We start from the raw sequence: 16,768 nt of genomic DNA on the forward strand, positions 1-16,768 counted from the left end.
ACTACCTGTTAAACACACTCAGATCACTTTTCAGAGGAGCAGCAGTGCCTGCTGCACTTGTGAATGAGCCCTTCGTTGCATTAGACACTGGCACCCATAGGGCTCATTCACATATAAAGTTGGGGGTGGTAAAACCCTGCAGTTTTATTTATTTCAATTGGCGATCCAGCCATTTAAGAGCCGCCTCTAAGACTGAGAACTTCAGCCTGCAGAGAGCTGGTGGCTCTTTGCTCTGCCTCCAGCCCTCACTGGAGTGCCGGGCTGTATAAGGAGTGGGAGCGGCCGGCTCTGGCTGGGCCAGCTGCCAGTCCAGGCATTTGGGTGGGATCCTGACTGTTTCGTCTGGATCTTTGCTGAGCCTGAGTGACGTCAGCCGACAGCAGGCTGTAGTCTGCTGTCTGCTGAAAACGGGACGAATGAACTTCACTCCTGTGATCCATAGGAGAAGTATAACCAAAAAACCTTTGGCTATACTTCTTTTTTTTTTTTTTATGTTCACAATCCTAGGGAGACAATGAACACGCTCTGTAGTGCATTGAGTTATTACACATTTGAAGCACATGTAAATAAATGTTATCAACCCAACATTTGATAATTCTGCTTGATTTGTATTCCTGCTCAGTGTTGGTAGTTAATTCCAGTGCACTCTCCTGCTGTATGCAATTTATATGTGAACAACATGAACACTTATTATTCCAACATTCCTTCCACATTTATCCATGTGTAAAGAAGCAAATGTACCAAGATATTTTATAAATATGCATGATTGTAATGTCATTTATGAGAGTGCAGTGTACTGGAAGCATACACTTTGGTATGAGGTGGGGGTAATGGAGGGGAGTGGAGGGAGATGGGTTCTCTTCACTATATGAGTGCAAAGTGTCCACAGTTTTAACATTTAAAACCTAGATTTCCATCAGGTCTGAATTATGAACGGGTGTTTCACATTTCTATGAATAAATTCTTAAAGCGGAGTTCCACCCAAAAATGGAACTTCTGCTTTAAGTGAGGTAACCCCCTGACATGCCACATGGCATGTTATTTTTTTGGGGGGGTCCCAGCTCCCACTTCCTGGTGCACCGCGGCACTGGAAGGGAGATCATCTCTCCCTCCTCCCTCTCAGCAATTATCTGGGACACGTCACAGGTCCCAGATGATTGCCTGGCCAGTCACGGTGCGTGGCGCAGCTCGCGCATGCGCAGTGGGTGCCCGGCTGTGAGGCCACAGCCGGGCGCGCAAACTTACAATGCCGGCACTGCAGAGAGGAGGGGTGAGGAATGGGGCTTCATTCCCCTCGCGTCGCTGGACCCCGGGACAGGTGAGTGTCCGATTATTAAAATTCAGCAGCTGCAGTATTTGTAGCTGCTGCCTTTTTTTACATTTTTTTTTTTTTAAGCAGAACTCCACTTTAAGTACTTTATTTTCTCCTACATAGTCATGCATATTTCTTTTTTATACATCATGGGACACAGAGTCAGGCTAATATTCATTGCCTACTGGGTTATACTCCATCTCTAGATGAATGGACACTGGTAGACCAAAGGTCTTCAGACAGGAAGTGAACCTCTATGTAACCCCTCCCACACAGGAAGCACTTCAGTTTTTTACCAGTGTGTCTGCAAGCTGGATGCCACGGTTTGTTTGAACTCTCTGACCTAGAGGTCTCTAGTCCCACAAATGGTTCTTAAATGAATCAAGGGATTGACCAATCGGATCCATTTGACACAGGCTTTATATGCATAGATAAATGGTACCAGAGTCTCGCAAAGCTCGAGATCTTGCAAGGTTTTGCCTTCCCTCCGATCCCTCTCCTTCCACGTTTGTTGCGGAGATTGTGAGAGTGACAATAGAAGAGCCATGGACGCTTCCACGGCGCCCCGATCTACTGTCTCAAGGTCCTAGTTTCCAGCCTAATTTGCAATCTCTAAATTTGACGGCATGGCTATTGAAGCCAGGGTGTTAAAGAACCATTGCATTTTGGGATCAATAGTGTCTACCCTAGTGAATGCTAGAAAAGCTGTCACTAGGAAAATTATCATAAGGTCTGAAAGACTTATATTGCTTGGTGTAAAGCCAGAAAATGGCATCCTCGGAAATACGTGATTGGGAGAATTCTCTCTTTTCTGCAGTCAGCTGTGGAAATTAAATTGACTGAGTACAATCAGCGGTCAAGTTTTGGCCCTATCAGTATTCTTCCAAAGGCCTTTAGCCTCACAGTCACTGATCCAAACCTTCAGGCAGGGGGCAACTTGCTTGCTTCCCCCCATTAGGTCACCTACATGTCCTTGTGACTTGAACTTAGTTCTGTCTGTCTTACAGAAACAACCATTTGATTTTCATTTCAGTTGGAGTTGGCGTCCCTTTCATGCAGGGAACCATACTTGATCCCTCACCATGACAGTCGTTTTACGACCTGTTCCATCCTTTTTGCCAAAGATGGTGTCGGCCTTTCATTTAAATCAGGACGTTATTTTGCCGCCTTTTTTCTCTCAGCCTCGCTCAGTGGAAGAGACGACTGCATTCACTGGACGTTGTCCGGGCAGTCAAGGTTTATTTGTCTAGATCTACGGAGAACCGAGGACCAGACTCCTTTACCAAAAGGACCCAAGAAGGGGCAGGCTGCTTCCAAGATTTCCACTGCCAATTGGGTTTCGTCAATTGATCATTCAGGCCTACGGTCTGAAACGTAAAGCTTCTCCCTTTAGGATGAGAGCTCATTTTACCAGGGGTGTAGGAACCTCCTGGGCTTTTTGCCATCAGGTATCTGTGGCTCAGATTTGTACAGGCTACTACCTGTTTTTCAGTGCATACGTTCACAAATTTTATCAAGTGGATGTTCGAGCAGGCGAGGATTCGGCTTTCGGCTGTAGTGTACTGTGGGCTGCTGTATAAGTTCTGATGGCTATTGTTTGACAGGGTTTCTTCCTCCCCTCAAGAATATTGCTCTGGGACGCCCCAGTAGGTAATGAATATTAGCCTGACTCTGTGTCCCATGATGTACTCAAAGAAAAAGATTTTACAGGTAAGTATGATGTATCTATTTTTTATAGGTATTTTTTTTTTCTGACCCACATAACTGTTTTGAGCACATCTCTCTATCTCTTTCAATATCTCTTGAGAGATGCAGGTTTCCCTTGATATTGGCATATGTGTGTATTTTTATCTTTATGTGTATGTAACTTTCGACCTGGGTTAACCAGTTGTGGATACTGACCATATGACCATGCATTTCGACCTGCTGCCCCTGCACTGGCCAGCAATTTCCGACTGTAAAATTGACAGTCAGGAATTGGTAAATACAGGAGCTACCCTATATTACCAAAAGTATTAGGATGCCTGCCTTTCAACCCACATGAACTTTAATGGCATCCCAGTCTTGGTCCATAGGGTTCAATAATGCGTTGGCCCAACCTTTGCAGCTATAAAAGCTTCAACTCTTCTGGGAAGGATGTTCACCAGGTTTAGCAGTGTGTCTATGGGAATATTTCACAGTTCTTCCAGAAGCGCATTTGTAAAATCAGGCACTCTTGTTGGACGAGAAGGCCTGCCTCTCAGTCTCCACTCTAATATATCAAATGAGGTGCACGACAGTCAGTTAAAATAAAGTGGATAGTGACGCAGGCTGTAGTATATAGAATGCAACATGTGTCCATACAAGAGTCCTTTGAGCTCTCTAGCTCTGTGTGAGAAGACAGCCTGTAGTATCAGGGAAGCCTTGCAGGGGGAGCTTTTTTTTTACTCTATCCAATTTTATCTATTAACAAAGATTTTGTATGCCTCTATTGTATGTATGGAGTGCAGTTACACATTTCCCCCACTGGGTGACAGCAGCACCAAGGCACATAAAAAGGCTGTTTACAGCCTATTCTTGTTAGCTTGACAAAGGAGCGTGCACTGCAAACATCTTCCCAGTGCACACGCTCTGAAACGCGTCGCGATAACGTCCGTGATGCTAAACGCTGCGCTACGTTCCAACCCTCTCCTGTGATCCACCAGCTGCGCTCCAGACCTCGTTCTGGATCCCGTCTGAGTGCTGGGAGATTATTGCTGGCCAGGACGCCGGCCCCACGCAGATCAACAGGACAAGATCACTGCTGACAGCAGAGATGGAGATCTTGCGTTCTCACTGGACTCTACTGTGCCTGTTTAAAGATACTGTAATGTGAGTTTTTTAATACGCTTTGTCTATTAAACATAACAGTCTTACTAGGAGGCGCCTGCAGGTATGAGCAGATGTGTTCTGTGTCTGCACTTCATATCTATTAGTAGCTATTAGAAATCTTAACCACTTCAGCCCTGGAAGATTTTACCCACTTCTTGATCAGACCACTTTTTGCGATTTGGCACTGCGTCACTTTAACTGACAATTGCGCGGTCATGTGACGTTGTATCCAAACACAATTGACGTTATTTTTTTCCCACAAATAGAGCTTTCATTTGGTGATATTTGATCACCTCTGCATTTTTTATTTTTTGTGCTATAAAGAAAAAAAGAGCTTCAATTTTGAAAAAAGCATTATTTTTTAACTTTTTGCTATAATAAATATCCCCCAAAAATATATAAAAAAATAATTTTTTTCCTCAGTTTAGGCCGATACGTATTCTTCTACATATTTTTGGTAAAAAAAATCGCAATAAGCGTATATTGATTAGTTTGCGCAAAAGTTATAGCATCTACAAAATAGGGGATAGTTTAATGGCATTTTTATTATTACATTTTTTCTATTAGTAATGGCGGTGATCAGCTATTTTTATCGTGACTGTGATACTATGGCGGACAGAGCGAACACTTTTGACACTATTTTGGGACCATTGTCATTTATACACCGATCAGTGCTATAAAAATGCACTGATTACTGTGTAAATGTGTAAGGGGTTAAACACTAGGGGGTGATCAAGGGGTTAAGTGTGTCCTAGGCAGGGATTTTAATGTTGGGGGCCATGGGCTACTACTCACATGACAAAAGTGTGTCCTAGGGAGTGATTCTAACTGTGGGGGGGGGGGGGGGGGGCTACCTAGGACACGACAGCGATCACTGCTCCCGATGACGGGGAGCAATGTTCTCTGTGATGACACAAGGCAGAACAGGGAAATGCCTTGTTTACATAGGCATCTCCCCATTCTACCGCTCCACACCGCAGTCGCAGGCCACTGTTGAACATAGAGTTCCTGGGACCCGCGGCAAGGCGGCAAATTTAAAGGGACATACCTGTACGCCCATTTGCCTGCCTCTGTCATTCTGCCGACGTGTATGTGTGTGCGGCGGTCGGCAAGCGGTTAAAGCCCAATTCTAGTAAAATTTAAAATACAAATACACGTCTTCACTGGTTGATATAAAATAACAAAAAGCTGATTTAACGGCACCGTCCCATCTGTTGCCATCCTCCGAAGATTCATCAGCCGTTCAGTACAGCAGGATCTTACATCAAAACAAAAGTCACTGGAAATGCAAAATCAGTTTGAAACAGGTTAATGCAGCTTAGAAGGTGGTCAGTGGGCCTGTCGGTGTACTGAGTGATCTGAGAAGCGTCTAAAACTGATATCAAGTGCAGGGTGAACACACCAGACAACAGCCTTATGCAGGCCATACATGGTCAAATTTCGAACAAATTTTCTTTTCAAAATCAGAAAGTTTTTTTTTTTTTTTGGGATCCGATGATGCCACCATTGATTTTCGAAATTCGGCCGACCAAGCCTTCAATTTCACCTCATGTTGTTACAGAAAATAATTTTCGTGGCTGAGAATCTTCTATTTTTATTACATTTCTCACACAATTGTCCCATCATTGATTAGAAAATCGTTCCTTTTTCAAAAAGTTTCCAACATGTCCAATTCCTCAAATCTGATTTCTGCACGAAAATTGGCTGTTGCTTCAGCCCACTAATGGTGCGAAATTCGGACGCAAATTCTTAGATACAATTTTCGAAAGAAAATTCTTTTGAAATTCGAACCGTGTATGGCCCGGTGTCCTATCAGATACTGTCCCTCATCACATAGTGTCTGCCGAGAAGCCGAATATCTCCAAAGAAGAACGGCGCCTGCGCACTGTATCCAGGTTCAAGCCCCACCACCATCCAAGTGGACATAGAGTTAGAATATAAAAGAACCGAGCGAAGCGTGCCTGTGAGGGGCCCTGTTACTATGAGTTACCCTATGTCCACTTTTATGGTGGGGCTTCAACCGGAAATCGGGCGCCGTTCTTCTTCAGAGATGTTTGGCTTTTCCTTGTCCCCTGTACTGCACAAGCGCTGCGCCTGCACAGTACGGCCCGGACACTATCCGATAGGTGGACACTTTGTGTCAGAACACCGGCATTAGTTTTCCCATTAACACAAACCCTCTGCTTTCTGTACAGGTGTTTGAAGTTTATATTGAAGGTCCCGCTGAGCATTCGGAGTCAGAAGAAAGAAGGTGGAATCTGGACCTAAGATTGTACATGATATGTTTCCTGCCACTCATCATTCCATTGGTTTTTATAGGGAACCTGAAGAACTTATCCATCTGCTCTTTTTTAGCCAATCTGTCCATGGCTGTCAGCCTTGTTATTATTTATCAGTATGTTCTCAGGGTAAGTAAGGGTTCTATATTTCTTTTGTGATATTTTACAGCATCGCCTGGAAGGTTCACTTTAAAGAACCTGGAAGCCCATCCCCAGCAAGGCAAGGCATAGATGAAGCAATATTGCAGGAAAGAGAATTGCTTGATCCCCCCATCAACACCCCCCCCCCCCCCTCACGTGGAGCTATTGTGTTTTTCTGCCTGGGGGGTGGGGCAGATAATCATCCTTTTTTGGGAGAACACAGTGATTATTGATAGTTGCTATAGCTGCTGCATATAAGAACCGACAAGCTGGTTGTACCCGAGTCGATCAATGGATTGACTTGGGTACAATCAGCCTGCCCATAGATGGCTCAGATCTCATCCGGTTCAGCTGAGAGATTCAAACCACCTATGGCTAGCTTAAGCATTTGATATTGCACAGTCTTTGTAGAAAAATGTTCCATCTCCTACTGTGAATCATTCTTATGATCCATACTTCTCCGAAAGAAATGGGGGGGGGGGGGGGGCGCTCTAAGTGTAGTATTAAAACAGTATCATTTATTGCAAAAGATTAAAAACACTTACAAGATATAAGTGGGAGTAATGGTCGTCATAAGTATATAGTCCTAGCACCTAAATTACACCCTTACCATGGTTCAACTTTGTTTTTACCTAAAGACTGACTAATCAAATGTACATTATTACAGACTAAGGGCATTGCCTCCTGGAGCTCCAGATACCCAATTTACCTATACTTCTCCGAAAGGCTGGGGCCCAGCCTTAGGATTGAATAGGTTGAAGTGAGTGCATGTACATTAGGATGTGGACATTTTTTTTGCAAACACTCTACAGTGGCAGGCAGGACTGTACAGTGAAGAACTCGGGAGCGTGGCTGTATTAAAGTGATTGTAAAGTCTCGCTTTTATGTGTTTTAAAAATAACAAACATGTTATACTCACCTGCTCTGTGCAGTGGTTTTGCAGAGAGCAGCCCAGATCCTCCTCTTCTCTGGTCCCTTGCTGGCTCTCCTGGCCTCTTCCTCCTTTCCAGTGCTCCCACAGCAAGCAATTTGCCATGGGGGCACCTGAGCCAAGCTGGAGCTCTGTATGTCCATACAGAAACAACACCGCGGTTTGGTCCCTTCCCCTATCTCTCCCAATTGGCTAACTTACTTTGACAGCAGCGGGATCCAATGGCGCCGCTACTGTGTCTCAGCCAATCAGGAGGGAAAGTCCTGGGTGGCCATTGCTGGATCAAGATTGGGCTCAGGTAAGTATCGGGGGCGGGGGGGGGGGGGGTCTGCTGCACACAGAAGGTTTTTTATCTTCATGGCTAGAATGTATTAAGATAATAATAATAAATAAAAAAAAAACTTCTGCTTTTACAATCCCTTTAAGGTCAGGCAACTGTTATTCTGTGGGGTTGTGAGAACATTTAAAGGGTAACTCAACTTTTGCAACAAATGTCAAATAAAAAAAAAATTATAATAATATAACTTATACAATTGCTACACAAGTCATATTGTAATTGAATTATTATTCAGTAATAATATTGAACTTATCTTTCAAAGCGTTGTTGCCCTTTTAAAAACTTAATTCCTTTCATTAACAAATAATTGGCAAGTCAAGGTGTGAGCAAATGAAGCCTTCAACATAACTTTCTAGGTGGCAGAGACTGTAGGTGCAGGAGGTTGGAGTGAGCGAGGTTTTCTTTTATCCTTGGAGATTTAATCGGGGTTCTCTGTAATCTACTTCAGACAGAATCCAGAATGCACCCTACAGGTTCCCAGGCAGTTTTCTTCTAAAATTAAAAGATATAAGTAAACATCATTATCATTTTAATATCATGGGGTGATAAATAGGCCTCTTGGAGAAATCCGTATGCTGGTGACCACCCAAAACTAAAATATTAGCTTTGGGTCGTGTTGAACTATTGCGTAGTTATAATTCATCCTCGGTCTACGTTTTCAGGATACAGAATGTAGTCCATTTGATTACATCTATTTTTTTATTTTCTATTTCTTTAGAATCTTTCTGATCCTCGCACTCTGCCTTTGACATCCACTTGGAAGAAATATCCGCTGTTTTTTGGAACGGCCATCTTCGCTTTTGAAGGCATAGGAGTGGTAAGATGTTCTTTTAATATTTAAGGTGTAAATTATAACTAAATATTTTTTTTAAATTGATGAATACTAATAGAGATAAGGTTTGTAAAATATTTCCAGGCCATATCTGCAGTGACAGCTGATGCTCAATTTTTTTTGGGGGTGGGGGGGCGTCAAACAAACGGCACTCCATAGCTCATTTGATCGCCTGTGATAGGGCCTATGGTGGGGTATGATCCCAGCCCCCCCAGTAAGTAGCGGTATAGAGGAATCCAGCAGAAGCCAGTTGCTCAGGGCTGAGCCCAGTGTGTTGAAGCCAGTTGTGGAAGGTCCCCATGCGGCTGGTCATGCCCAGTAGCTCGGAGTAGACAGTGGGGTCATCGTTCTATTGTTCCCTGGGCAGTCGGTGCAGCCTCAGCTCAGTGTCCGTCCGGTTTATAGGGGATGATTCCCTGGAAGAAGGGACAGGTGAAGACTTATTTGCGGGGCCAGTATCACGGCTGGTCCCCAGACTCCCAGCTCCGGAGGATCTCCCTGCAGGAGAAGCACTGTACCCGGTGCCAAGATAGAAGAACCCGGCTTGGGCCACGTGATGGGGGAGGACACCAAGCCAACCAGTCACCAGGGCAGAGGACATTCTGGAAGAGAGCGGAAAGTCGCTTCTCCTTCCGGCCAATCGGGTCTTAAGGAACCCTCTTTCTGATTGGCCAGGATAAGAAGCAAGAAGACAATAGCAAATATTAATTTGTTATTGTCACACAAGTGGGTGGGCTCTGCGCTCTAAGCTCTCCTTTTTTAAAGCCAATTAGAGCCTCAGGCTCTAATCATGTGCTTAAAGAAAATATATGAAATCCATATGAAGATTAGGGGGGGTGACGCCACTGCCCCCCTTATGAGCCACCGCATATCTGAAATTGTAATATGATTATTGGCACAGCCATACAATGTCTGCCTCTTCTGTGCTTTTTACTGAGCCCCGCATTATGAAAAGCTTCTACAACACACCAGTTATTGCATTTTAAGGAGCAATTCCAAGCATTTAGTGATCAAATTATGTTATCCAGCAAATACTGCAGCTGTACTAAATTTAGGAAATGAACCTGCTTAGTTTAACCACTTAAGGACCAAGCCTATTTCTGATTCTTGTTGTTTACAAGTTAAAATCAGTATGTTTTGCTAGAAAATTACTTAGGACCCCCAAACATATTATATATATATATATATATATATATATATATATATATATATATATATATATATATATATATATATATATATATATATACACATATATATATATATATATATATATATATATATATATATATATATATATATATACACATATATATATATATATATACACATATATATATATATATATACACATATATATATATATATATATATATATATATATATATATATATATATATGTATATATATATATATTCATACATACATTAGCAAAGACTCTGGAGAAGAAAATGGCGGTCATTGCAATATTTTATGTCACACTGTATTTGCGCAACGATCTTTCAAACACAAATTGTTTGGAAAAAATACACTTCACTAAAAAAGAAACAGTAAAGTTAGTCCAATTTTTTTGTAGATTGTGAAAGATGATGTTACACCGAGTAAACAGATACCTAGCATGTTACGGTTTAAAATTGCGCAATTGGAATGGCGATAAACGACGGTAATTAAAATCTCCATAGCAAACTCTTTAAAATGTTTTAACTGGTTATCAGTTTAGAGTTACAGAGGAGGTCTTTTGCTAGAATTATTGCTCTTGCTCTGATGATTGTGGCGATACTTCACATGTGTGGTTTAAACACTGCTTACATTTGCGGGTGCGACTTGCGTATGCGTTTCTTTGGTGCGTGAGCATGTTGGGATGGGGGCACTTAAAAACATTTTTTTTTCTACACTGTCTCTTTAAAAAAATTTATAAATTGATCATTTTTATTGCTGTCACAAGAAATGTAAACATCCCTTGTGACAGTAATAGGCAGTGACGGGTATTCTTTATGGAGGGATCTGGGTTCTAAAGGACCCCAATTCCCTCCTTTGCACTTAAAAGTATTCAAAATGCCAAAATAAGTGTTTTGGAATACTTCAAAAAATCGGCACCAGCCGAGTAAACTGGAACTGACGTTGTGACGTTCCTTCCAGGTTACGACATCGGAGATCAGATCAAAGCCAATTCCAGCTTTGTTCAAGGACTCTGTCCAGCCAGCGGATGTGCCGGCTGGTCGCTCGGGTCTCTCGGTGGGATGGGAGAACCGGGTGAAGTGGCAGAAGGCTGGGGGGAGTCCCCTCCCGCAGATATTGATAAAGTGGATGCTGAGTCACATTGGTTGTTATCAGAAAGTTGTCCGCCAGCTCTAAAAACCAGTACCGGGGTGAAGCCTGTAGCTGCACTTCTTTTTCTGTTCACTTACCTGATTTATGCCTATATCTAATTTCACTTCCTCCTTTTAGCCGTCATGGTGCTGTACATCATTTCCAAGTTTGCATTAGCTCCTGGGAGGTCTTGGTCAGCTTGGCATAGCATGGCTTCAATAACATTTAACATTGGCGTCTATGGAAAATCTTGTTCAGCTTGGCATGGCAAGCTGACCAAGATTGCACCGCACTGCACATGCGTGAGATCGGCAGGTGCATGCTGACGGAAAAGGTCCAATCAGATTATGTTGTCGAAAAATCCGATCGTGTTTGGGCTCGATCTGACTTTTTCCAATGGAAAAAGTTGGAGCGCTGGAGCTAAAATTTTTACGACCACAAAATCCGATCGGACCTTTTCCGATCGTTTGTAGAGAATTCCGACGGACAAAGTGCCACGCATGCTCAGATTAAATTAGGAGACCAAAGCTATTGGCTACTAGCTTCTACGTAGTCCCATCGTACGTAACGTACGTCATCACGTTCCCGAACGATTGGATTTTCCAACAACTTTGTTCGACCCTGTGTATGCAAGACAAGTTTGGCACAAAATTGTCTGAAAAAATCCAAAGGATTTTGTTGTCGGAATGTCCGACCGTGTGTACAAAGCATCAGAGTGAACACTGCGGTGTTATGAGGCTATAAATCATAATAATGATACAATTATTATTCTTAGTTTAAAGCAGTGGCCTCTCACTGATAGAAGACCCCATTCCTTCCACTGACACCAACAGTGGGGCGATTATTCCTTTCGCTGACACCAATGATGGGATATAATTTCTCCCAACTGACACCAGCAATGTGTCACTATTCCTCCTACTGATGCCAATGATGGGTCACTCTTCCTCCCACTGATGCCAATGATGGGGCACTCTTCCTCCCACTGATGCCAATGATGGGGCACTCTTCCTCCCACTGATGCCAATGATGGGGCACTCTTCCTCCCACTGATGCCAATGATGGGTCACTCTTCCTCCCACTGATGCCAATGATGGGGCACTCTTCCTCCCACTGATACCTATGATGGGGAACTCTTCCTCCCACTGATATCAACAGTGAGCATTATTCCTTTCACTGACACCAATGATGTGATATAATTCCTCCCACTGACGCCAATGATGGGGCACTCTTCCTCCCACTCAGGCCAATGATGGGGCACTCTTCCTCCCACTGATGCCAATGATGGGGCACTCTTCCTGCCACTGATGCCAATGATTGGGCACTCTTCCTCCCACTGATGCCAATGATTGGGCACTCTTCCTCCCACTGATATCAACAGTGGGCATTATTCCTTTCACTGACACCAATGATGTGATATAATTCCTCCCACTAACACCAACAACCTAGAGAAAAATGTATTGCTGTGCCCTGGGGTGGCAATCAAACACCCGAGTAAAAAAGTGCCACATCCTAGTAATAATAAATTGAAGGATAGAGAAAAATTGACTTTAACGGTACTTATAAAATATTATAACAAATTGTAATGGTTCACATACATTGGCTACATATACAGTGCACATTTAATAAAACGCATTACATAATGAATACAGAAAAAGGGACCTATTGATCAACCCAAGAAATGGACGCCACTTGTATGCTTTCTGTGGGGTTGTATTGGTAAACATCAGAAAACCCCACACTAGGATACAGCATTTGCCATCAGGGTGTTCAAAGGTCCTTGAAGCGTTAAAAAATGCTCAACGTGTTTTGCGACTAGGATTGTGGCTTCTTCAGGAGATTCTGTATCTCCAATTAGAGAAATAGATTACAATTAGAATAACATATAAACATTTTAATATACAATTATCATAGGTTATATACACATGCATAACCATATAAGTACATACTGTGAACTCACCACCCTTGGTGTTGAGATAAATCTTACAGCTCACCCCTACTGGTAAGACACCAACAATGTGTCTATATTCCTCCTATTGACACTAACGATGAGGCACTATTCCATTCACTGACACCAATAATTGGGTGCTGTTCCTCCCACTGAAACCAACAATGGGCTTTCCACTGACACCAGTGATGCAGTGCTATTCCTCCCATTAACAATGGGGCACTGTTCCTTACATTGAGACCAGCAATAGGGTACTATTTCCACCCACTAACACCAACGATGCGGCACTATTCTCCCCATTAATACCAATGAGGGGGCCCTAATCTTTATCCTACTGACAGCACGTGTTATGTAACCTTTTTGCTTCCATTGACCTCCAAGCCTGAGACACCAGAGCATTTTCTACTCCAGCTGGCTGCAGTCCTGCCCCCCCTAAATTCTGAAGGCTTGTAAACTGGCCCTTTGTTTATAAAATATGGAGACCCCCAGATTAACCACTTGCCGACCGCCGCACGACGATGTACGTCGACAGAATGGCACGGGCAGGCATATGGGCGTACCTGTACGTCCCTGCCTTCCCGCGGGTGGGGGGCCCGATCGGGCCCCCCCCCCGGTGCCTGCGGCGGTCGGTATTCGTTCGGGAGCGATCCGGGATGAGGGGGCGGCCATTCATTCATGGCCACCCCCTCGCGATCGCTCCCGACGAATGAAAATGCTCTGTGACATCACTTCCTCTCCTGTAATGTAAACACAGGAGAGGAAGTGATGTAATCTCTCCTCCATGTCGGTATTTTTCGTTCCGACACCGTGGAGAGAGGATCGGTGAGTTGCACCAACACGACACTACACAGTAGAACATGCCAGGCACACTCACACCCCCCCGATCGCCCCCCCAATTACCCCTGCCCCCCAGTCACAGTGACACCAATGTCATTTTTTTATTTTTTTTGCATTGGTGTCATTTGTGACTGTAATAACTGTTAGGGCAGTTAGGGTTAGCCCCCTTTAGTTCTAATGTACCCCCCTAACCCCCCCAATAAAGGTTTAACCCCGTGTTCACCCCCCGTCGCCAGTGTCACTAAGGCTGGGTTCACATTGCAGCGGTTTATGAGAACGAATGTGATTCGCACCGCACTGCAGTGCAAATCACATCCGATCTCTGTGCGATTCGAGTTCAGCCATACAGATAGTATGGCTGAATTCGCGCCGCACCCGCCGCAAATTCGTACGGGACCCTTTTTTTGGTCCGCAGCAGAATCGGATCGCATGGGTGTTCACACCATGCGATCCGAGTTTGCAGATCGCACTGCGATATGCGAACTGATCTGGGGGTGTCATTAACATTTCACTGACACTCCCAGCAGTTCGCATAGGGCAGTGTGAACTGCCGCCGGGAGGCATGCGATGCGGGAACCCGCCGCGGATTCGTGGCGTTCCCGCATCGCTCCAGTGTGAACCCAGCCTAATAAGGGATCATTTTTCTGATCGCTGTATTAGTGTCACAGGTGACGCTAGTTAGGCAGGTAGGTATTTAGGTTCGCTGCAGCTTTTTATAGCGCCAGGGACCCCCATATACTACCGCATAAAGCCCCCTGATTGCCCCCTAGTTAACCCTTTCACCAGTGATCACCATATAACTGTTACAGGTGACGCTGGTTGGTTAGTTATTTTTTTTATAGTTTCAGGGCACCCGCCATTTATTACCTAATAAAGGTTTAACCCCCTGATCACCCGGCGGGTGTCATTTGTGACTGTAATAACTGTTAGGGCAGTTAGGGTTAGCCCCCTTTAGTCCTAAGGTACCCCCCTAACCCCCCCAATAAAGGTTTAACCCCGTGACCACCCCCCGTCGCCAGTGTCACTAAGGCTGGGTTCACATTGCAGCGGTTTATGAGAACGAATGTGATTCGCACCGCACTGCAGTGCAAATCACATCCGATCTCTGTGCGATTCGAGTTCAGCCATACAGATAGTATGGCTGAATTTGCGTCGCACCCGCCGCAAACTCGCACGGGACCCTTTTTTTGGTCCGCAGCAGAATCGGATCGCATGGGTGTTCACACCATGCGATCCGAGTTTGCAGATCGCACTGCGATATGCGAACTGATCTGGGGGTGTCATTAACATTTCACTGACACTCCCAGCAGTTCGCATAGGGCAGTGTGAACTGCCGCCGGGAGGCATGCGATGCGGGAACCCGCCGCGGATTCGTGGCGTTCCCGCATCACACCAGTGTGAACCCAGCCTAATAAGCGATCGTTTTTCTGATCGCTGTATTAGTGTCACAGGTGACGCTAGTTAGGCAGGTAGGTATTTAGGTTCGCCGCAGCTTTTTATAGCGCCAGGGACCCCCATATACTACCGCATAAAGCCCCCTGATTGCCCCCTAGTTAACCCTTTCACCAGTGATCACCATATAACTGTTACAGGTGACGCTGGTTGGTTAGTTATTTTTTTATAGTTTCAGGGCACCCGCCATTTATTACCTAGTCTCACTAGTGTACCCCTAAATTTAGGGGTGTCTACTTTCCAAAATGGGGTCATTTGGGGGGGGGTTTGTGCCATCTTGGCATTTTATGGCCTTCAAAACTGTAACGCCCTTAGAAAGCCTGAAGGCGGTGCTTGGTTTTCGGGGCCCCGTACACGCCTAGGCTCCCAAAAAGTCCCACATATGTGGTATCCCCATACTCAGGAGAAGCAGCAGAATTTATTTTGGGGTGTCATTTCACATATGCCCATGGCATGCGTGAGCAATATATCATTTAGTGACAACTTTGTGAAAAAAAAAAAAAAAGTTTGTAATTTTCCCGCAACTTGTGGCAAAATATAAAATATTCCATGGACTCAACATGCCTCTCAACAAATAGCTTGGGGTGTCTACTTTCTAAAATGGGGTCATTTGTGGGGGTTTTGTGCCATCTTGGCATTTTATGGCCTTCAAAACTGTAATAGGTAGTGAGAAGTGAAATCAAAAATTTACGCCCTTAGAAAGCCTGAAGGCGGTGCTTGGTTTTCGGGGCCCCGTACGTGGCTAGGCTCCCAAAAAGTCCCACATATGTGGTATCCCCGTACTCAGGAGAAGCAGCAGAATTTATTTTGGGGTGTCATTTCACATATGCCCATAGCATGTGTGAGCAATATATCATTTAGTGACAACTTTGTGTAAAAAAAAAAAAAAAAAATTTTTTTGTCATTATTCAATCGCTTGAGGCAAAAAAATAAAATATTCAATGGGCTCAACATGCCACTTATCAATTTCCTTAGGGGGTCTACTTTCCAAAATGGGGTCATTTGGGGGGGTTTTGTACTGCCCTGCCATTTTAGCACCTCAAGAAATGAGATAGGCAGTCGTAAACTAAAAGCTGCGTAAATTCCAGAAAACGTACCTTAGTTTGTAGATGTGACAACTTTTGCGCAAACCAATAAATATACAGTTATTGACTTTTTTTTTACCAAAGACATGTGGCTGAATACATTTTGGCCTAAATGTATGACTAAAATTGAGTTTATTGGATTTTTCTAATAACAAAAAGTAGAAAATATCATTTTTTTTCAAAATTTGCGGTCTTTTTACGTTTATCGCAAAAAATAAAAATCGCAGAGGCAATCAAATACCATCAAAAGAAAGCTCTATTTGTGGGAAGAAAAGGACGCAAATTTTGTTTGGGTACAACATTGCATGACCGCGCAATTACCAGTTAAAGCAGCGCAGTGCCAAATTGTAAAAAGACCTCTGGTCATTTACCAGCAAAATGGTCCGGTCTGAAAGTGGTTAAAGAATTGATAAGAGGTGGGCCAATGACTGTAGTCCGTTTTCTGTCACTTTCCCTA

At 43.9% G+C, this 16,768-nt stretch overlaps 1 protein-coding gene across 1 annotated transcript in view; it reads left to right on the top strand.

The window, feature by feature from the left end:
• The window catches only part of SLC36A4 (solute carrier family 36 member 4), a 389,091-nt gene that overhangs the window by 105,191 nt on the left and 267,132 nt on the right, over positions 1–16,768 (top strand). The window contains exons 7-8 of the mRNA XM_077484990.1: positions 6,358–6,570; positions 8,569–8,667. Of these exons, the coding sequence (XP_077341116.1) occupies positions 6,358–6,570; positions 8,569–8,667 (312 nt within the window). The remainder of the gene's footprint in view (positions 1–6,357; positions 6,571–8,568; positions 8,668–16,768) is intronic.

This window comes from Lithobates pipiens, unplaced genomic scaffold (genome assembly GCF_037356315.1).
Source record: "Lithobates pipiens isolate NorthernLeopardFrog02 unplaced genomic scaffold, aLitPip1_a1.2 Scaffold_17, whole genome shotgun sequence".
NCBI classification, from domain to species: domain Eukaryota; kingdom Metazoa; phylum Chordata; class Amphibia; order Anura; family Ranidae; genus Lithobates; species Lithobates pipiens.